This window comes from Pezoporus wallicus, unplaced genomic scaffold (assembly GCF_028554395.1).
Source record: "Pezoporus wallicus isolate ANWC-B61680 ecotype Strahan unplaced genomic scaffold, APGP_CSIRO_Pwel_v1 contig_3952, whole genome shotgun sequence".
Taxonomy (NCBI): domain Eukaryota; kingdom Metazoa; phylum Chordata; class Aves; order Psittaciformes; family Psittacidae; genus Pezoporus; species Pezoporus wallicus.
The window spans coordinates 14,446,371-14,468,334 of record NW_026635034.1 but is presented as its reverse complement, the minus strand read 5'-3'; the positions used below and the strand labels follow the sequence as shown (position 1 = coordinate 14,468,334).

At 39.5% G+C, this 21,964-nt stretch overlaps 1 protein-coding gene across 5 annotated transcripts in view; it reads left to right on the top strand.

The window, feature by feature from the left end:
- The first annotated feature begins 499 nt into the window (after window positions 1-499).
- Window positions 500-21,964, top strand: part of ACSBG1 (acyl-CoA synthetase bubblegum family member 1) — a 31,324-nt gene continuing 9,859 nt past the window's right edge. For 2 of the 5 annotated variants that reach the window (XM_057399910.1, XM_057399907.1), the window contains exons 1-6: window positions 2,018-2,713; window positions 11,771-11,853; window positions 17,478-17,695; window positions 18,318-18,406; window positions 19,186-19,306; window positions 19,720-19,800. In XM_057399910.1, coding sequence (XP_057255893.1) covers window positions 2,634-2,713; window positions 11,771-11,853; window positions 17,478-17,695; window positions 18,318-18,406; window positions 19,186-19,306; window positions 19,720-19,800 — 672 coding nt within the window. In that variant the 5' untranslated portion in view covers window positions 2,018-2,633. Of the gene's footprint in view, window positions 613-1,386; window positions 1,574-2,017; window positions 2,714-7,879; window positions 8,333-11,770; window positions 11,854-11,876; window positions 11,899-17,477; window positions 17,696-18,317; window positions 18,407-19,185; window positions 19,307-19,719; window positions 19,801-21,964 lie in introns of those variants that run through there. The other 3 variants (XM_057399919.1, XM_057399925.1, XM_057399932.1) reach the window with 3 other exon arrangements.

Genomic DNA, 21,964 nt, shown 5'->3' with positions numbered 1-21,964 from the left:
ACAGGGCCAGTCACACCGAATTAATTTGTTACATGAATTGACAACCTGCTTAAGCTAATTGGGATGAACAGCAGGGAGCATCCAGAGTTAGTATACTCCATTAATTTCAAACACAAGTTTTATGGCAAAGCGTAAACATTCCTTTCTTACAAGTAAAGAAATGGGGGAGTACAGAGCTAAGAGCAGTTTGATGTTGCCGTAGTGGCATTGTGGGTTAAACCTGAAACACCCTGTCCCAAACACAGAGAGCTGCCATGCACTCTCCCCTTGCTGAGGCTGATCTGTGTGTTGCAGCTCTGTTGGTTACTGACCCCAGTAACAACATGGCTTTGTTTTGGCTTCTGTAACATTTCCTTTGGGGATCTTGTGACACTGCAAGTTTGTAGAGACAGTGTCTTTTTAAGTATCAGTGGTTAATTCCTGAAAGATAGCAATCGATTGTAAAGCAAAGGATGTGAACAGTGTATGAGCTTTATTTGCTTCTTAATTTCCTTTTTAGCTTTGTGAGGCTATCAACGCCAAGACATCTTAACCTGTAGCTGGAAAAAGCAGCCCATCCCGCTGCAAAAATCCAGTCTGATTCTGGTGCAGCCTTGGGCAAGTCACATGCAGGTAGGTATAGGCATAAAAGATAGCATCATGTAAACTGCAGTATATAAAAATCATTTAAAGGTGAAGATCATTCCTTATGAAACTCTGCATAAGTTGCTAGACCCATTTGGTAGGATTTACTACCAAAGAGTACCTAGAAATGTCGTACCAGAACGACAAATGCAGATTCTGTATAGAACTGTTTCTTGCAGCAGGACGTTCATAAGCCTATTGTTAAAATGACAGGATTGTTTGTAGCTGACAATTCCAGGAAGCTTAGTTTATCACATTCTTGTGAGTTTTCTATTACAGTCAAACAATACCCAGTCCAAACCCAAATCTTCTCCACTATTTCCTGCAGATGAATTCCCCTTGCTTCACAACCTGTCTGCCCTGCAGCCACTTCTGTTACCTGAGGAGTGATTTAGCATCAGGGAATCCTTGATTGCAACAAAACAATTTTCTAACCATCAATTAGTTAAAGGAAGATGATATGAAAACCAAAACAAAATCCTCTCTAAACACAATATGTACAGAAGAGATGTGTATTCTGTTTATTCACTGAAAAGAACAAGTTTTAGAGAGCTAGCAGCCATTTTCTTTCCATGAGGCCAGCCTGTTAGCTAGCCAATCAACACACAAGGCACAAGCCAAGCAAGGTAATGAGTGCTCATCTAATTGGATTCCTTCATATAAAATAGCATGTAAAACATTTTAGATGACCAGAAGAACTAAAAAACTAATGAGATTTCTTGCAACAAAGTTGAATCCTGTTTTTTCTTTACGATGTGTCAGGAAATCTAGTTGTGAGCCCATAGAAGATACCTAGTGGCTTTCTGCAAAGAATAATTGGGACAAAGAGGAAATTCAAAGACTTATCTCAAAATGAAGGACCTAAATGAATCCTGACATAATTTATTTTTCACACACGTCTGAATTGGACACATTTTTACCATTGAAATGTCCCCTGTTCCATGTTCAGGTATTCTCAAAGCAAGTTTCTGGTGTAAGAATAGAACCCTTAGAATCCCTCTGTGAAGTTTTCTTTCTTTTCCTTTAATTTCAAATTGCATTCTCTACAGTTAAGCATTTGGAAATGCTGCAAGATACTCTGGAATAGAATTCCCATCTTTATAGAAAGGTAGATGTTTACTAGTCTTACATAATCCCAATTGCTTTGTACCACTGAATGAAACATTCTAGATCATGTTTTCTGGCTCTGAAGGGAAATGGCACAGCACAGTTTACATCCCTCTCTTCCTCTTGCAGAAAGAATGGTCATTAATGTCATCTGCCAGTGACAAACCCTTGCCTGGGTTATCCCCTGACTTAGGGAAATACCAGTTTTCACAGACCAAAACTATCCCAGGGCAGGTGTTCACAGTGGGTGGCTTGAGCTATTCCCTTTTTGTTTACTAGTGTCGAAGTAGCCCAAGGAGCTGAACTAGATTTGCTTACATCCTGGGATGTAATTTGTTTAATCATGTGTGGAAACTGCCACAGTATGTAATAGGCCTGGTTTAGTGAAGTCAAAGTGCTGGTGTAGTTGTGATGCTGGAGGAGGCACTTGGCTGTTACACTACTGGGTTTCATAGGTATAATTGACTTGAAGGCATTTCCTGATGTAATTAATCTGTGTTTTCTCTAAGAAAATCACTGAATGTTCTATTTTGAAACTAGAGTTAATAAAGTTAGAATTGCTTCAACTTCTGTGAACGAATTTGTTGGAAATGTTGGCAAAAGAAAAGATTTGCATCTTAAAGCATTGTAGACTCATTAAAATTCTTCTCATGGATAATTGAAGAAAACTGAATTAAAAGGAAAGTTTAAGCAGCTCACAAGCACTGCGACATTTCAAGCATGTTAAAATCAGAAAGAAACAGCTTTTGTAGCTGTAGTCTCCTCCTCCTGTATTGCGTGTTGGCTTTTCTTAACAAATAACCAGTTACTGTTGGTTTCTTCAGTTGTCCAAGTAGCTTATTTATGCCTGACCCGCACAGTTCCTGACCATTTTTGTGACCAGCTTTAGAGGGCTTGCCAGCATGCCTAACAGTGGAGAGCCTCTTATGAAAACATCACAAGATGAAAATGCACAGAATGTTTCACAAAGCTTTGAAAATGGGTAAAGTAGCCTGAGTATTTATTTTAACAAACTGATTTGCCAGTTTTTCACAACTTGATTTTGTCTCCTGCTGTTGTGCAGGTCCACAAGGACCTTGTCTGCCTGGTGGTGTCTCTGCTATCAAATGCAGAATAAGGTCTGTCTTTTGAGGCTAGAATGAGAAAAATTGTAATGAAGTTTCTAACTGGATTTCTTCTCCTATGCTTGCTTCTAGTTTGGCATTAAACTAAATAGCATCATTCAGTATGAACGGTGTTGCCTGTATCCTGTTTACATATATCTAGCTGTACAGTGTTCATTTTATAGCACAGAGGTTCTTAGACCCAGAGGTGGGCTCAGCAGGAGTTCGTGTAAAGCAGTTCCAAAAAGAGTGGCTCAGCTGCTCACAGCTTAGCAAAAATATGGAAGGCTGGTTGAAAATACTGGTAAATTACCAGGCTCTTACGCTTCAGTATAAGCTTTTCAGCAGTGTGGTGAGGTAATGGGCTTTCACAAGTACCAGAATATAACAAAGTTCAGATAGTCCAGTAAAAGAAGCAGTTGATGCTCCTGTGCCATCCCTTCCTGTGTCTCTGATGGTCAGATTGGCCCCAAAGGCTTTAGAAGTTCAGTAGCAGTTGCTCTGCACTTTTTACAATGCATATAATCTACTTTGAATGGGCTGTCAAAAATACCTGAGCCACAGCTATGCAGATAGGTCTCTCTTCCCTTTGGAATTTGCAGAAATAATCCTTATATCGTAATTAGCCTTTGTAGCTGAGCATCTTCTTCCCATCAAAGGCAATAAAACTTGACCAGGTAACCAGGTACGTGTAAGATAACCCTACTGGCTACTGTCTTCTTTCTGTCCTAGGCAGCACAAAAGGGAACATTATTTTTCCTGTTACTGCATCATTGGAATAGTGTCTTCTGTTACAGAAAGCTCCTCATCCTTAGAGGTTTTAGAAATACCTGCTTTAAGAACAGAACAACACATCTCACAGGAATCCTTTAACCTCTGCTTATTAGAACTTTGTCAATATTGCTGAGTACTAATTATCCACTCCCAGAGACTGAACTATTGTATCAGGCAGATATTTTTCTGTTAAGTTAAATCTAATTTCACATTTGTTGAGGTAACAGCTTGCATGTTATGTTGCTTGGAAGATGTGCTTGACCCTTTCAGGTAAACAGTTGGTTGGGAACATTTTTATCATAATGGTTTCTTCTGTTCTGGGCTCTGTAATCCACGATAAGAATCATTAGGAGCAAACTGTAGACTTAATGTTTTTGGAAAGGAAAACAGTTCCAGACATCCCTGTAACCTTTTGAAAGTTGTGGTGTTGTTGCTGCTGCTGGACTCCTAATGCAGTTAATGCGAGAACTGTAATTTGTTTAATCTGGCCAAAGATCATAAAGCAGTACTAGGCTTGTGATCAGTATGGGTATGTGTACACATGAAAGTTAGGATTTTGCTGATTTGTAATAATGCCTGTATTTTAGTATTTTAATGCATGCTTCTATTTGTGACATGCTTCAGCAAAAAAAAAAAAAGTTTCCTTGTTTTCCTTCTTAAAAGAAAAGTAAAGCTAAAAGAGAATTTAAAATTATAGTGGTTTGCACCCACTGCAAACAGGAACTTTAAGCTTCCCGGTTAAAAGAGGTGATGAGCACTTGGGTTGTTTCTGAATTTCTAGTGAAAGAATATCACAGAGACTAGAACTGCAGCTAGTTCTGATGCATTTCAAGTCCATGGCATAATACTTCTTTGTTAGTTTTTTGATGTAGCCGGTGCATGTTGTCGTGTCAAATAACAGTGCTCACCTGGTGTGGTTAGAAGTCAGGCAGCAAACTTTCTATACTTCATTTTGTATGCTGGAAGCAGGATTCCAGGCAGAAAGGGCTAGACAAAGAAAATAAAATTCTAGGAAAAAAGACCTTTTCTAAGGCTGGAATCAAACCAGTGTGACCTAAAAAAATGAGAAAGAGAGGAAATAATGAGTTCTGTGTGACCTAACTTTGCTGCGCTCCCTGCAAATAGCCATAAAGAGGCAGCTTACTGAACAGTTTCAGCTTCAGGTCTGGGTTTGTGCTGTGCAGGGGAGAACAGAGCCAGAAAATCTGTACTAAGGTCAGTGAAGGCTTGTAGAATGCTCCTAAGTGTTGAATAGAGCCTTTTGCAGAGAGGGGGATAAATAAAGGCTGGGTACGTTGTTCATTCCTTCCCAAGCACCCACAGAGTTCTCAGCTATCTGTAGAATTGATCTGCTCACCAAAAGAAATGGCCTGGCTTTTGCGGCTGTTTAGTCCTAACAACAGAAAAAATACTTCAGTTGTATGTTTTAGTGTGTGTGTGCCAACTGTGTTACATGGCAAAAAGGACTCAGCTGTTAACTTTAATACCTTGTTCTTTATTAAGCCTGTCTGTGGCTATTAAATATGCCTTTGTGTGGGAAGAAGTTATATGAGTAATTTGAGACTGGTTTCTTGTGTACTGTGAAAAGCAAACTGATTGTCATGTCAGCTGACCCTTTTGCAAGAGTAGGAACATATTTATGCTCATTTGTGGCCCCTTTTTTAAGACTCGGGAGGACATGAAAATCAATTAAAACCTAAATCTAACCTGTTCTTCAAGGACAAAGGGAAACTTTTAATAGAATGAATAAGGACTGTATTAGAATATTGCCCTAATTTGAAGAGAGGAGTAATTAGTAAATAAGACAGCCAGTCATGATAGACAGCAACGTCCCTGTAAAGGACCACGAGGACCTCTTGTGACTCCTTATTTTGCTCCTTAATATAGGGAGAATGTTACATGTAATACAAAATGAGGCTTTAAGGAGCTAATGTTGTGTGTTGTTACTGTGGGGTTTTTACCTTATGCTGTAGAAAATGAGTAAACATCTTCAAAATGTCTTGGGTAACGACTCAGCTCCCCAGAGCCCGGAGATGCAGTGTTTGTTACTTGGGTGTTTATGTGCTGGTCACAGATCTCTGTTTAGCTGCTGAACTGTCCAAGCTTTGATACTACATTGATATGTTGATTTCAGTCAGGGTAACTCTCTCGTCTTTGTCTAGAACTCTAAGGGCAGATTCATGATTCTAAATTTATTGTCTTGTGCTCCTTCCTACAACCTCTCTCCAGAGCTCTCTTTTAAAATACTGGATTCAGCATTTGCAGGATGCATGGGGAATTGGGAAAGGATTACTTGTGAATGGGATCCAGATGAAGATATTTAGTTTCTGAAGTTTCTAGGCAAAGTGCCAGGATCATTAAACCCTAAGAGCTACCCATAGGTAATTTAACCCATCGCTTTTTGCTGCCAGAAGAATTGTCAGATGATTACTTAATGATTCCATCTTGAATTCAGATGTCCCAGTGAGCTGTTGAAAATGCCTGACACCAAATGAAAAGTACTTTGGAATGTGCAGATGTAGACCCAAAACATATTACCAAAAGCAGCTCTAGTGTAGATTAAGGCTGGTGGAATGTGTACAGCTGTGTTGTCCTGGAGAACATGCAACAAACGCTTAGGGAAAAAAAGTAATTCCCAGAGCAGAGATAAATATTTAGGACACTTGTAACGTAGCATGAAGCAGCAAAAGATACACACTGATTGGAAGTAAGACTTTTTTCATCTGCTTTATTATGGATTACTTAATCAAACAACCAAGGTGTAGGAGTTCAGAGATGGAATTGGCAAAGTCATCCTCAGGAGAGGCAAGCAGTGAAAGATGAAAACAAAATTTATTAAGAAGTTCTGCCTTGGAAAAAACGTGTGTTTTCCAGTGGAGCCTATTTTTTGTGCATTAAACTAGATTCAAGTGTCATCGTTTGGAAAGCCAATTCAGCCAAAGTGTTGGAGAAAAAAGTACTTGTGCAGATGGGGATTTGCACACTTTGTAAGGGGAACTCCCGCACACTACAAAATATTTCTTTGGGCAAGGCAAGCAGAGAAAAGAGTTTAATTATAAGGTGCAGACAGTGTTGTAAGAGATGTGTAGTAATGTGCTTCCTGCCACTTGCAAGTAGCCTGGTGGGTGAGCTTGTAAATGATATCCTCAGCGGAACAGTGAAGCAGATGAAGAAGCTGCACTGGTTTGGATCATTGTGGTGTGTACAAGTGAGCCTTCCTGAGAGCCATGGAGTCTGGAAGCGCTGCTACCAGAGCATTCCCAGGAGAAGCTCCATGGATTGCTTTTTGTACAAAGCTTGTAAGTGACAGAGAAATGGTGTACACTCAGCAGACGCTGTAACTGAGCATTCCCATGTTCTTTGCTGCAGACAATCTGCAGGATAATTTATCTTGAAGAACCAAAAGAATGAAAATGCTGCAATAGTTACAGTAAAGCTTTGGAAGTTAAGCAGACAGGAACTGCAGTAGCATGGTTGGCCGTAAACATAGCCTTGCTCCTTGAACATACTGCTCTTACAAAATCAGGTATTACATTAATCTCAGCTTACCTGATAATGTATATTCATGAGTGCAGGATCTTCAATATTGGACATTTACCATACATTAAACCAGAATAAAATTAATTAATAGAAATTTTTTCACTCTCTCGGGAGCCCACACATATGGTACAATGTTATCCAGGAACAGGGTGAGAGTGGAGAAGCTGTGTAATGTTAGAAAAACCAGGAAAGGGAGGAGGAGATGGGAGCTTCATCGTGAATCCAGACAGCATGGGTCTGGAAGCTGAGGTAACACACTCTGGGTGAATGCACAGTCTCAACTGCCAGCTGGTTTAGTTGTAAAAATAAAGGGGGGAAAAGGGGGGGTTAAGTCTTTTTTTTTTTTTTTAGAGCAGTTGTGAATGTGATTTTCAGACTTCAGGTACTTCAACTTGGTTCATGTATACAAAGGGTTATGACTAAATATCCCAAAGTCTAAAGGAATACCTTGTACGGAATCATGTCTTAACAAGATACATATGTAGTTATTTGATGAACTGCTTGTTTTATTCTTGCAAGTTTGTAGAAAACTGGTTTATTTACAAAAATTCTACCCCCTGTAGAAAGCCAAGTGGTAAAATATTTAAAATTGACAAAACTGCAGGAGCAGAATGATAAGGAATTGGAATACAAAAAGAATGAGAGATGTCTTTTTATTTGCTACTGTACAAAATCTGTTTAATGAGTAGCTTCTCCTTAAAGCCCAAGATAATATTACTGCTGCAGAGCAGTGTTCATATTCTGTTGGTGCAGTTTGTGATCTTAGAAATAGCTCTGCAGAATTAAGGCCAAAACATATTGTGTGCTACAACGTGAAGTTCATAGTTTTTAAATTTGAGAGAGAAAAGATTCCAACCTAATTATACAGGACAATTGGTGTATTCTGTGAGGCTTATTGAAGTGAGAATTTCTGTATAACGTTTTGTCCATGGAGATCATTGCTTTATTATCATCTTAAAAAATGACTTTATAGATTCTTTTCAGTTTTATTCTTAGTATTTTCACAAGATTTTCCTATGAGGAGAGAATTTAGAGGACAGCGTATATCTGGATATATTTGACCTAGAATATGGGATGTAAACAGAAATTCCAATTACCAGAGAAGGAAACATAGAGCCTGTGGAAGGAGAGGGCTAATTCCAAAGTCCTTTGAAACTAAAAACCTCATGGAAATTAGTATCACAGTAAGTAGTGCTGTTAATCAGATCCTCAGTGTCCTTTTGGTAACAGAAAAATGAGTTTTTCCTAACGTGTAACTTCATTGAAAGAGAGACCTCTGTCATTTTGTAATGCTAAAAGTGGAGGGATTTAGCTGTTACATTTAGTTCCTACAGTTCTATAGGAACTAGTTCCATAGTTCCTATGATAAGAATTGGTACTGTATTCATTTTTTTTCCATCAAATACACTTGGTTAAAACAAGTAATTGCTGTGCCAGCAAATTCAGATGGGTTGCTTTGCTTCTGGGGGTAAGGATTGTCAGTTCCACCAGTTGCAATTTTACCATTATAGTATCAGTCACACGTGTTACTTCCACTGGTTTGTAACAGATCTTGCTAGAGCTGTTACAACCTCTGAAACAAAGAAGGAAAGGAGAGAGAATGTTCAAACTCTTGCTTTTTAGGTTGTGTGAGAGCAGCTGCAGTCTGACACTATATTGAGCTGCCGTAGAGTAGTGGTTGTAGCTGCAAGCCTCTGGATAAGCCAGTCAGACCAAGCATGCTGTGCCTCCCTCTCGGGTGAGGGGTGTGTGTGCAAGCATTGAATTGAGGCAGCAGATGAGGTCATGTGTGATAGAAAGGTACCTTGAAATTAAGTCCCAAATTACATCAGGAAATAGTAATTCAAAAACTGCTTCTGCTAATGGAGGTGTGCAGAAGTATGCTTTGTTTAGTTCTAGGCGGTCAGTGTTGTGTAACACAGAACTCATTGTGTTCTGATTGGCTTACTAAAGTGGCCTCTACTGTGAAATCCTCCGTGTGTGCTTTGTCGAGGTTTTTGCATGTTACTTTTAGAGCCATAAACTTGTAATGCACAAATTGGATGGAGAATCCACTTTTAAGCTGGTTGTTGGATTTTGGAACATGCTGTTCCTGCCCTAATAAAGTTAAAAAATGTACAGGGAACCTTAGCCTTAATAACAAATGTAGCAGTGCAAGTCCAGGTTTCCAAAGCATTATGGCTTTGCTGGGACATCTTGCCACTGAAGCATCACTGCACTGTGTTTTTCCTTGCTGCAGGATGCTTAGTAAGCTCTTGATGGAGCAGTCCCACTGAATTCTGCTCAATTCAGCCTCACATGAACAATTCCAGATACTATAACTATTCCTGGATCTTTACTTAATTTTAAAAGAAATAATTCCTAATAAAAGCTTAAAGTAACAACATTAAAAACGTACTATTTCACTCAGAAGGGATGCTTCTGAATATACACATATATTGTCGATAAAAGAGAAAATTGCCCAACAGTACTTCCAGGGTTAAAAACCACCAAAATAACCAACTCTCAAATGGACTGCTATGTCCATCGAGGCAGGTGGCAACTACTTTGCACACAGCATTACTAACTTTAGCACTCCTGAAGACAGTGGATGCACAGAGCTCCTCAAACAGCTTCTGCATGTTGCAGCATTACCAGTGCCAGTCCAGAAGTTTAGACTTGTTGGTTGATTCTTTATTAAAGGAACATAATATAAACTGAACTGGTATCTGTAACAGTCGGATGAGAACAAAGCAAACCAAAGAGATTTTCATCTGGGAAAAGTCATGAATGATGATTGTCATAAGTTTTGAGTAGCTTCAAAGGAAGCTCTTCTGATATATTACTGATCAGATTTGTGTTCTTCTGAGGACTTTTTTTACTGTTCATTTTTTGACGGTTTTATTTGTTTCATAAAATAATAGAAGTTGTTAAATATTTAGTATTCAAAAGGTATTTAAAGGAAAAGATTGCATTAGATTTCTAAACATCAAATGTAATTTCTCTCCAAAATAAGAAAATGCTCAAGAACTAGGAAATGTGTTGAGATGGCAAATTTCAGATGTTTTGTTTTTATTCCCTAATGTGTCTTCCTGGTCTGTCAATCTGTCATGCAATCCCACTTAATTAAATCACCATTTTCCCATCTGTCAAATACAGGCTTACCTTTCAAAAGGCAGTATAATCCCTCTCTATATTTACATTGCTCAGCTTCTCATCAATGTCCACCTTCACCAAGCCAGTGACTATTTTCAGAGCCTACCTCTCTGCTCATCAGACAAGCCCTTTCATGTTTTGTCCCATTATGCCATTCACAAGAGAGGAAATATCCTCACAGGCAAGATTAGTGATGACTCCTCATTTTTCTTCAGCTGCTTTTGCTACCTGTACCTCTGCTCTGAGGCACGGAGGTCTGCAGCATGGTAGCAGCAGGAGATTAAATGAACTGTGATTGTCACTTCTGATGGGTGAAGAATTGTGCAATCTGCTAAACTCTTGTAGCAGGGATCCAGCTTGGTTACAGCTTGCTTAAAGAATGTTTTCATTGTGAATAACAATAATAATTTCTAGGAGTGCCCACATATGTGTAATAGGTATTCTACAAAGTGTAGTTAATGTGAGGTAGGAAATAATGTCTGACATAGCGTTGGGCACCTGACACTGCTGTGTAACAAAACTGCTTTTGAAGTTGCTTGTTATTTAATGGAGAGCTGGGAAGGCCCTTGTTTGGACTTTCTACAGTTTGTGTTTATTACACTGTGGAGGGGAGGGAATTCCTGAGCTTCACTCAGGACTCATTTGTTGTAGTTGTTGGAATAAAGGTAACCATAATTTGTTCCTGGCCTTTGAAGGCTGCCGATTCCCACCTTGTGATCTATTAAATGAAGTCAGCTAAATAAAAACTCTGCATGCTGCTATTCATGAATAATCTGCAGTGTATTGCTATATGCAGTCGTCAAATGCTTAGTTATTGGTTATATGGTTTGCTCGTATAATCCTCTGCATTCTGTTACCTTACAGACTTTCTGTGCTGTATTATCTGTGCTATAATCTTTGCCTGGTTAATTTAAGCCAAGAAATGTTCATTTTGTCCATGTGATAATGATAATTTGTTGCTTTGGTGACAATTTTGGGAAACTTTATTGTTATTATTAGGAAGTAAATCTCCTTCTTTTCCTAGCCTCTAAAAAACACCAGCCAGCCAACAGAAAAGCCCCTAACCTTGAAGCTTCAACAGGTAACAACCTTGACAGTTTACAAGGTATCAATACAGTGGCAGCATGATCAAGGTTAAAATTGATAGTTCCTTCTGTATACTTGCATGGTTCATGACCTCTCTGTTATGATTCAAAATTACTATCTCCATCTTTTATATGCCATGATGTTTGAAGCCAGAAGTCCACTGGTATGAAATAAGAATGTCTTCCTTAGAGTGAAGGTATTTCTGTGTTCAACGTGATTTTAGTGTTTGCAACAAAGGGGCAAAATATTATTTGTTCTTTTGAGCTTTCTATTTTCTCCTGTTGTGTTTCTAAGTGCTTGCAAGCTGTGTTTTTATTTCCCCTTGGATTTATTGCATTTTGAGTGCACTGGATCCTACTAGCACTCCTGAATAATCTTTTAATAGGTATATTTTCTTTTAGAACCTTTACAGATGCACAGACTGTCCGCAGAGACTCACTGCTTCATTTGGAGGAAACCCAAGATGAAGGCATAGAGCCAACAGGTAAGCATGTAAAAGATGATCCTTGGAAATTTGAGCTCCTATAAGGTGATTATTTTTTTTTCCTGTAATACAATGTTTGTGCCTATTCTATCTAGCAAGTTATGACTGACAATTTTTCAGGGCTGGGATAAAGAGAGACAGCCAAAAAAGTAAAATGAAACCCAAGTGAATCAGGGCAACTGCAAAATTGTCAGGAGCTTTCTGTAAGCTTGTATGAATTCAATAGTTTTTCCCAGCTTTTGCCTGTATTTGAGATGATTACTAGATAGAAATGAATAATAGTCTGTTCCCATGGAACATCATACCAATTCTTGTGTTACCTTTGGCAGCACAGCTTACTTAGCATCTGTCAGCTATTGAGGATTTGGCATACTGTCTAAGAACTGGAGGCCGTAAGGGAATATCTATACTTTGATGAGTTCTGTGTAGCACTGTAGCATATGCATACTACTGTAATTTTAAACCAATTACAGTGGTAAATTTACCCTTGTTTGCTACCATGTGGCTTAAAGGTTTGCTAGCAGAAATTGCAGAGAGTCTTTGGAAGGTTTGCAGCCCTGAGAGAGCTCCCTGTTGCCTTGGTGAGTCTGCTACTGGTGTCTAAATTTGCCCATTTAAACAGAGAATATTTGTTCTATGGGACAATTGGAGCAATGGCTGCAAGTGGTTTTTGAAGAACTAACGTATGTAGGAAACTCGCATGCAGACTTTATATTTGACATATGTCTAAATATATATTTGTATGCATATATATTGACTTTTAAAAAGGCGATTCTTTGATACACAGTAGGTTTCTTTCTGAGAATTGAGCTGCTCACCGTCTGCTTTTTGTTTTTCCATAAGCCAGAAATAAATCTGAATGGCTGAAGGTGATAACTTTCAAACCTCTGTTTTCAAATGTTCAGGGTATTTTACTGAACTACTTGAGACGCATGCTGTGATTCTGCAGAGCGCTTGCTCGTGTGCTTGTGAAGGCTCTGACCTATTTTACTAAGAATTTATCTGGGACGCTGGTTCCTGCTGTCAGTTATCTACCCTGCTTCTCTCCCAGAGGCTGCTGCTGGCTGCAGTTGAGAGTAATATTCTGAGCTGTAAACCACAGTGTTCAGGAAGGAATGCACATGCCATTCAGCCACTCCTGCAGAGGTGACCACAGCCTCTGGAAGAAAGGTGAGGTGAACAACTGAGGGTAGAAGCTGTTCCAGCTGTTCCGTCATCAGTTTCCTGCAAACACAAGTCACACCCCATCCATTTTAATTAAGCAGTTCCTTTACTTGGGTTTAGATATTTTTGTAAGTTGATGAATCAGGAGTTTACAATTTAACTTAGACTTTGTCTTTTATTTGACTTTGGGAATCTGTGGCACTACTTGTTATCCATTTCAATGAGAAGTAGTGTTTGACTTGGACACTTCACACAGCTATGCAGATGCTGAGCGGTGAAGTGCGGACTGAATGTCAAAAAGTTCTTCCAGAAAGTCTTTTGGGAGAAGGAAGCTCAGTGTTGGGTTGTGGTGGGTCTGCTTTGTATATCAGGAGAAAAGAAGGAGATTCTGGTATACTCTAGTTGTACAGAACTGTCTCACTTGATAATTGATATGCTCTGCAACCCCAGGAGTAGATTTGTCTGATGAGGGCCAGATTGTTCTGGAGCTTTTACCCCATTCTTGTCCACCAATGTGTAGAAGCTCGTTTGTGTAGAAGCAGGCCAGGTTTTGGTTTTTTTCTCATACATATGTAATCTTACTGTTGGCAGCAAGCATTACATTGGCATTACATTTACCTGTGTCAAGTTAAAGGATAAATCATTCATGCTGGTTTTATACTGATGGAATCACAAAATAATTTATGTTGGAATAATTTACACTGGAGGGCCACTAGTCCAGCTTTCTACTCTTAGGAGGGTTTACGGCTCTATTCAGCTGAGTTTTGAAAACCTCCAGTAATGGAGATTCCACAGCCTCTTCATCCCTCTTCTTAGGCTGACACCTGCATTGTGAAATTACTTTTCTTTATCCAGCAAGAATTTTCCTTGCTGCAGCTCATGTCCATTGTCTCCTGTTCTGCTGCATGCCTCTGAAAAGAATCTGTCTTCTTTGTATCACCCCCTTCAGTCTGTGGCAGAATGCAGTTAGATTCATTCTTTTACCTTCTCTAGATGGAAGAAACCTGGCTCCTTTAGGGGCTTTTCTTATATAGTATGCTCTAGGCCCCTGACCATCTGGGAATCCCTCTTCTGGGTTCGCTTCAGTTTGACAGGACCTCTCACTTGCACGGGGGCTTCCAGCTGCACACTGCTTCAGTTGCACCCTCACTTTCTTTGATCTGCTGACTATAATCTTCCTAATGCAGCCTGGGATGTAGCTCTTTATCTCCACTGGGACATACTACTGACTAAAATTCAACTTGTCCACCAGGAGCCACAGGAGTTTTTCCACAGCTGGTGTCCAGTCTGTGCTGCTGCATGGGGTTATCCAAGCCCAAGCTTTCCATTCACCCTTGTTGAGCTTTGAGGTTTATGTCAGCCTAATCTTCCAGTTTGCTAAGGTCCATCTGAATGGCAGCCCTGCCTTCTGGCATGTCGGCCTATTCCCCAAGTTTGGTGTCATCTTTGAAGCTGGTGAGGGTGCATTCTATTGCCCAAGACTATAATGCAGTCATTAAACAGTATCATTCTTGGGACTAACCCCTAAAGAATGTCACTTGCAATTGGCTGATAGGTAGACTCAGAAATGTTGACCACTGTTCTGGAAGACTAATTATCTTACCAAGACCCAGGAAGCCTGATCTTGCTAGTGAAGACCAAGGAGAAGGCGGCGCTGACTGCATCAGTCCTCCTGTGTCAGTAGGTTGCCTGTGATAGCCTTGATTCTCAGTTTAGCTGCTACTGTACCAGTAGAAGTGGCTTTTAATATCACTTGCCAATTTCAATTCCAAGTGAATTTTGACTTTCCTGCATGCCTGCGCAATGTTTCTGTAGTGATGTTTCTTCCTGATTACTCCCTCCACACGCTTCCATTTTGGAAGTGATCAGTTTTGGAACCGTCAGGGTTGTTATGAAGCTTATTTTGTTCTGATGCATCACTCCCTGCACGTCAGTTTGTAGAGACACTCTTTGGAGGGGATCTTATTTCTCTGACCAAGATTGGTGGTAGTTTATTGATGTGAAGATCAATATATTTATTGCAGTTCTTAAATGTTTCTTTTTCCTCCAATGGAAAAGGTGCAAGTTTCCACATACTGAAGTATTTGAATGTTTTTACTAATGTAAAAATACTTCCACTATTTATTTATGTTTCTCCGACTGTTTAAAGTTACATGTTTATTGTGGGAAAAGGATGATATGGCAGAAAGCCCTCCTTCTTTCCCAGCTGTGGCAAGGCAAGCTACAGGTAGCTGATTTCTGAGTTTTTAAAAAGCATCACTATGTATTTGCTGATACATTCATGTTCCTTTCTGTTTAATCCGTTCATTGGCACAGGGCTAAATTTGACATAGATGCCAAGCTCTCAGACTCCAAGCTGTATGTACTCAGCTCCAGCTTTCACTAAAGAGAAGTTAAGCTTTCAGGGCCAAAGTCATCTTAAAGAAAACTAAAAAATAATGGCTGAGAGGAGGAATGATGTATTTGTGTTGTCAGCAGAATGTGATGGCATCATAGCTGTGGAATCTGGGATGATGACTGTGTCAGAAAAGCCTCCAGCAAAGAGCTGAATACCTTCTCTCATCATTAGAGCAGAGGGATGTTTTGCAGGAACTGGCATATAATCAAGATACTGTTTTGTGAGTTACACCTGAATCAGTTTCAAGCAGAAGTCACTGGTTTAGTTTCTGCTTCTCAGGGTATATCTATGGAATATCCCTTGGAGTTCCTCAGGTCATGCACTGGGGCTATACCACAGTCAGCCTGTCTGTTTACCTGTCTAAAGGTGACCTTGGTTCTTTTGCATTTTACATGGCTCTCAGAGTTGTTCTTCCATGTTTGGTGTTTCGGACCATATTGAGAAAGATCAGCTGAAAACCTAGCAATTATGAAGTTTTTAACTGTTTCCTCCTGTAAAATTCCTTGTTAAACATTTCTACTTCAGTGGGAAAACCACACACCTAAAATCCCAAACAATTAGATGAGCTGTCCTTGGAGCAATTCCTAAGACAAACTGCAGAACAGTTTTTGCATACACTGTATATATAAGATTCCTCTGAGCCATCTTTTCCTTCAGCAGCAGACAGTGATCAGGAAAATTTAGTCTGATCATGGAACTTGGCCCTGGAGGAGAATGACATGAGGAAAAAACACTTCAAGAGACTCGGAGTGACAGTGAGGCTACCTGTCTGAATAAAATCTCTGCCACTTTTTATCTGACAAAACCCTCTTTTTTTAGGAATAAGTCTTTCCTCTCCATCTCTGATGTTCAGTGAGTTCATATGAAGGACATAAGCCAAGGTCATATATTAGTGAATGAAAAAGTATTTGGGGTACAAAGTGTAATGCAGGTAGCACGAGTTACTGAAGAAAATGTCAAAAGTAATGTTTGCTGTTACTCTTAATTCTGACAAGCCGAAGCTCTTCAGTGTGAAACATTCCACCAGCTCTCTGTGGAATCTTTTGATTTTTTTAAAATGATTATGCTAAAAATATTTCTTCATTTAGGAAAGTAAATGTAAGGAAAAAATGTTCTTAAAATGTTCTTATACTATTTTGTTCAGAAGTACGGGAACTGAGCGTTTGATAGGGGAGTTGTGAGTGGGTTTTGTCTTCCTTGTGAGAATTCACCTCAATTTTGCCAATTTACTAACCCCTAGATTCTCCAAGGAGTGTATTTATACTCAGCCTGCTTCTTGCTGGGATTGCAAGAGCCAAATAGAATCCTTGAGGCAGTCATTTCTTGTGAATGCCAGGGACTGCCCCAGTCCTTGGCACCAGTGCTGAGAGCCAAGTGACATTAGTTGGTGCTCTGTCTCTGAGTCCTGTCAAGGAAGGGGAGGAAAAATACAGGATGTGGATGGCAAAAATACAGGGTGAGGAAGCAGAAGAAGGTGAACGATGGTGTGGAAATAGGGCAAGACAGGAATGAGTGGAGTTGGATATACATACTGGAACACAAGATAACCAAGGAAAAAAAATGTGGGAAGTAGTGAGGAGCATGAGCAGAATGAAGGTGAATAGCTGGGGGGAAGGAGGGAGGAAAGAGCTGCGACAAGCAAAAGGATCTTGGATGCTGAACAAGAACAAAGGTTTCAGTCTTTAGGATCTCTGTAGCCTTCTGATTCACCAGCTACTTCACCAGCTCAAGGGGTAGTGGCTGTGCAGGGCTGAGCGTGGGCAAGCAGATTCTTCTGAAACTGGAGCTGTGCCTGTAGCACACAAAAGATCAGTGTAATTCTGTATGGTGGCACTTTTATTCAAGATGCAGAACAAAGTGTGAGAAATAAAGATTTTTTTTTTTCTTTCTACATGGTTTATTTGATAGTTATAAAATTGGAAAGCCCTTCTCTCAAAAGGTGGCAAGTGCCAGAGTTCTGCTTCGTCCTGCAGTTTTTATTCAATCCTCTTGTCTTTTGGTACACAGTCACATGGTATTCTTCATTGGTGGAATACCTTGGTGATAATGCTTTACTTTCCAGAGTCTCTGTGGACTTCCCTAGCTGATGGCAGAGTCAGGCTGAGGATAGATAACTCATGTCCTCAGACTCCCATAACCGTTCATCAGATGTTCAAGGACAGCCTAGAAAAGTATGGATCTCTTAATGCTCTGGCCAGCAAAAAGAATGGGAAGTGGGAGAAGATAACTTTTTCAGAGTATTACTGCCTCTCCAGGAAAGCAGCCAAAGGCTTTTTGAAGGTAGGTACCAGAAACAAAACCAATTCCTTTTTCTGCCTTTGTCTTCTTAAAACAAACAAAACCCCCATTGCGCTCTATAAGAGGCTTTTCCTAATTGAAGATCATCAGTCACATTCTTTATGGAAATAATACTGGTGAAAATTGCTTTTGATCAAAGAGATTACACTGGTGTCAAGGAAACTTGACTTCAAGTGAAGAGTTGCTGTATTACACTGTCTCACTGCATACAAAGCTCAGCAAAAGGCCTAAAGATTAAAAACAGAAAAATAGGTAAAAGCAGCTCTGTCATGAATTTGGGGGAATAAAGACAGATTTGAAAACATTTTAAACATAGGGTAAGATTAGTACTTGTTATGCGCTTGCTCTTATTGAAAAGTTCTGTTTTTCAGGCCTTTCTGGACAGCAGGGCTCAAACGGACAAGACAAGGTGTGGAAAGTTTAGATCATGTTAACTGCTGATAGCTACATGTTTTGCTATGGATAACAACAGGGATGGACTTGGCTTGCCAATACCAATATAATAAATCAAAGCTTTCCATGGTTTATGTTTGTGTGCATGCTTCGTGCTATGTTTCTCTCCAGTGCACCTGTATTATATGAACTTATGCTTATTATTTTTAAGCTTGGTCTTGAACGATTCCACAGTGTAGCAATCCTTGGATTTAATTCTCCAGAATGGTTCATCTCAGCTGTTGGAGCTGTATTTGCTGGGTAAGATTTTTGTTTGATTGGTTTTGTGGCAGATTTGAGGATTTCTGTTTTGCTAGGTCTGGAAGTGTAGCAAATCAGTATTTGGTGTCTTGGAAGCTGTGCTGCAGGTGGTTGGCATATTCAGCAACCTGCTGGAGTCTCACAGCTTTCAGTATATCCAAAATAGTGCATACACTCGTAAACTGATCCTTTTTGCTACGGGCTTAACTGTGACAGTCACACGGAAGCTGTTGTACAGTATCTTATCACTGGAAGATGTGGGAAACAGATGAGACTTCCTCTTTTATAGTAATGTTTGTCTACAGCAGGATATGTTCATGTAGATGAAGTGACAGGTAAATACAAATTGGCCTGATTCCTTCTATCCTGGTACCTGTTTATACAATTTGAATTTTACCTCTTAATGTGTTTCTGTGCCAGTGAAATTGAAATTGGTATCTGTGCAGCTTGAGCAGAAAGAAGACATGACTGCTGGGGGTTTTTTACCACTTCCCAAGCTAACTCTCTTGTAGCCTCAAGTGAGTTAAAATGCTGAATTCTAGCCTATGGCACCTTCTACTAAATAGAGTTCAGAGATTAGTTTTTGCCATGTGCATGTATCAGATAGCCATGTGTATCAGAATACTTGAAACAAACATGACAGCTCTACTGTTCTTTACTTCCACATCTTCATGCTCTTTCAGCTTTCAGCTGATCTTTGATTATTACTTTTTTTGATACTAAGTGAAGTTATGTGTGTGTATAAATATATCTTCTTATATATACACATTTTGATGCAGAGGAATTGTCACAGGGATATACACAACCAATTCTCCAGAGGCCTGTCACTACATTGCTCATGACAGCAAAACCAATATCATGGTTGTGGAAAATCGGAAGCAACTGGACAAGATAATTCAGGTATAGGGTGGCTGAGTGGTTATTGAAATGCCCTCATTTCCCCATTTCTCAATGCTGTGCTGGTCCCATATGCACTATCTCTATTGTGAAACCTCTCACGGGAGTGTTCTTATTTGGAAGTCTGGTATCTGAGGATGCTGAGGAGCAGCGGCTGGGGGTTTGGCTTTTGTTTTTTTCCTTTTTTGACTGAAACAGATTAAAACAGATTTTCTAGAACACACTGTGTGGTGTTTCCTTTTATTCTTTCTCTCCCTCATTGGTTGTGAATTTAGGGGAGAATATTTGCAGGTGAAGGAAAACAAGAGGTTTCTTGTGACTGTCAAACCATTAGAGTTTTGACAGTATTTTAGTGAGAAACCCCCCACATAAGATATGAGTAATAAATAATAAATTTGTTTTTAACAATCCAACAGATCTGGAATCGCTTGCCACACTTGAAAGCTGTTGTGCTGTATAAGGACTCCATTCCAAAGAGATATCCAAATTTGTATACGGTATGTGAATGCTAGAACAGAGTTATAATCTTTGGGGTATTAGATATTTGATTAATTCTGCCACATTTAATTTGTGGAATGTCTGCCATTTAGAATGCATTGATGTGTTCCAGCACATTCAAAAGCTTCATCAGCTTTTTCTGTCTAATTTACCTGTAACTTCACATTTGATAGTTGACATTTAAAATTAGAGGTACCTTGCATAACTGTCTCTTATGCCTTCCTGGCTTTTTACTTGTGGATTAGCAAAACACCTATAGACTGCAGATGGGAACGTGTGCCCTCAAATGGTTAAAAATCAAAGTTGTCCACTGGTGCTGTTGAAACCTGAACTGTGATTAGTTACACTGGATCCAAGGTGAAAGTGCTTGTACACAAAGCATTCCACGGGACAGGCAACAAGTGAAGAGAAATAAGTACGGACTACACAAAGAGGAGCATATGTTCTTAGTATATGTAGAATCGTCACATCACATTGTAAAAAACAAGCAGGAAGAAAAGGACAAAGGCAGGATCAGGAATTTCTGAATGGTAGAAGTCCAGCCTTTAATTTAAGAAACAAGAGCACTTCAAGCAAACCAGATTTTTGTAAGCATGTTATTCCAATATGTTCTGAAAATAGTTAAGTAATAAGAATACAAAAGTCAGCATTTTAAGTGGACTACAGATTGTCAGGTTTTAGGCTGTAAAACTTCAGCTGGGGGAGGGGAGATACTAATGTAGCCTGGACAGCAAAGAAAGATTTACAAATACTTGCAATTTTGATGATCTGAGGGGTTACCAGGTACACAAGAAATAAGTCTTCTGCGCTTGTTTTAATCATCATTTGCTATGTTGAATAGCATATAACTTAAAAAATGGTTTCTGTTACAGTGTTGTATGTACCGGTTTAGAGTATGCCCTTGCATCTCAGTACAATAAAAAAATATGATGATTTTATTATTTATATTTGTTAGTAAAAAGAATAAGCTTGCAGTTAATTCTGGAACAACATTCAGTTGCTGAAACCTAAATGCCTGAGATTTGATCTGTTCAGGTGTCATGTTGGACACACTTTCTCAGTGGAGAAGGGGAGCTGTGAGAGTGTCTGACAGGTCCATAGTTGTTTGTGTAAAGGAAGAATCAAAGATAACTCACTGTCCTGGGAAATGATTGGTTATTAGGTTTGATGTAAATCAAACCACGCAAACCACATGGCATTTGATGAAAGGAATTTGTATTGAACGATGACAACTAACTGCAGCTATTGCTGCAGTAAGGGCAGAGCCCTTGATCTCTGATGAGCACATGTTTCCAGCAGGCGAATGCAATGTCAGTGGTGTATGTGACTGTACCTTTCATGGTCTGTGGAATGGGAACACAGCCTATTGCAGGTACTGTTCAGTAAACAAAGCCTAGGCAACAGATTTACAGTGATTAACACATTCTAGAATGAGAAGACAGGTCAGGAAGGCCTGTCTGCTTGGAATGACTGCTAAATCACATAGAAATAATTACATCCTTGAGGCTCAGACTTTCCAGGAGCTAGTGAAACTATGCAGCAGCATTCTGTGGGAAGGGATAGAATGTGACAAATTCTCTACCTGCTACAGAGCTGTGTACTGCCTCTCCTTTCAGAATTGTGGTTTATTGGCAAAAAGCATCAAGCTGATGAGGCATACTTAGAACAGCCTTGCCACCCAAGAAAAGGAAGCCTCAGTGCCACCGAGGCTAACTGATGTAACACTAATGGCAGAGGTCTGAAAGAAACAACGGGCACCCCTTCAAGCACAGGATTTCCTTTTTCGTTTCTGCTGACCTTAACGTCATTCCCTTTACTGCTGTGTGGTCCTAGGAATATCTCCAAGAAATCATTAAAGAATGGAGGTGCTGCATTTGAATAACACAATTGTGTAGCACAGTATAAATCATATGATTCCAATGGGAAACTGACAGTTGGGTTGTTGACTATCTTAAAAGATTTTTTTGACTATCTATCGTAAAAGATTTTGTTATACTCTAGTTTTCTATTAGCATTGAAATCTATAGCACCCTTAGCAGCATATCAAGTGTGTGTAATACAAGCGTGTGGGACCAGCCAATATAATAAAGAGGATCAGGTTCAGCACCCTTCTAGGCTGATCTGTGTGGCACAAAAGTCCAGCATCATAAAAGCTTTAGTTCA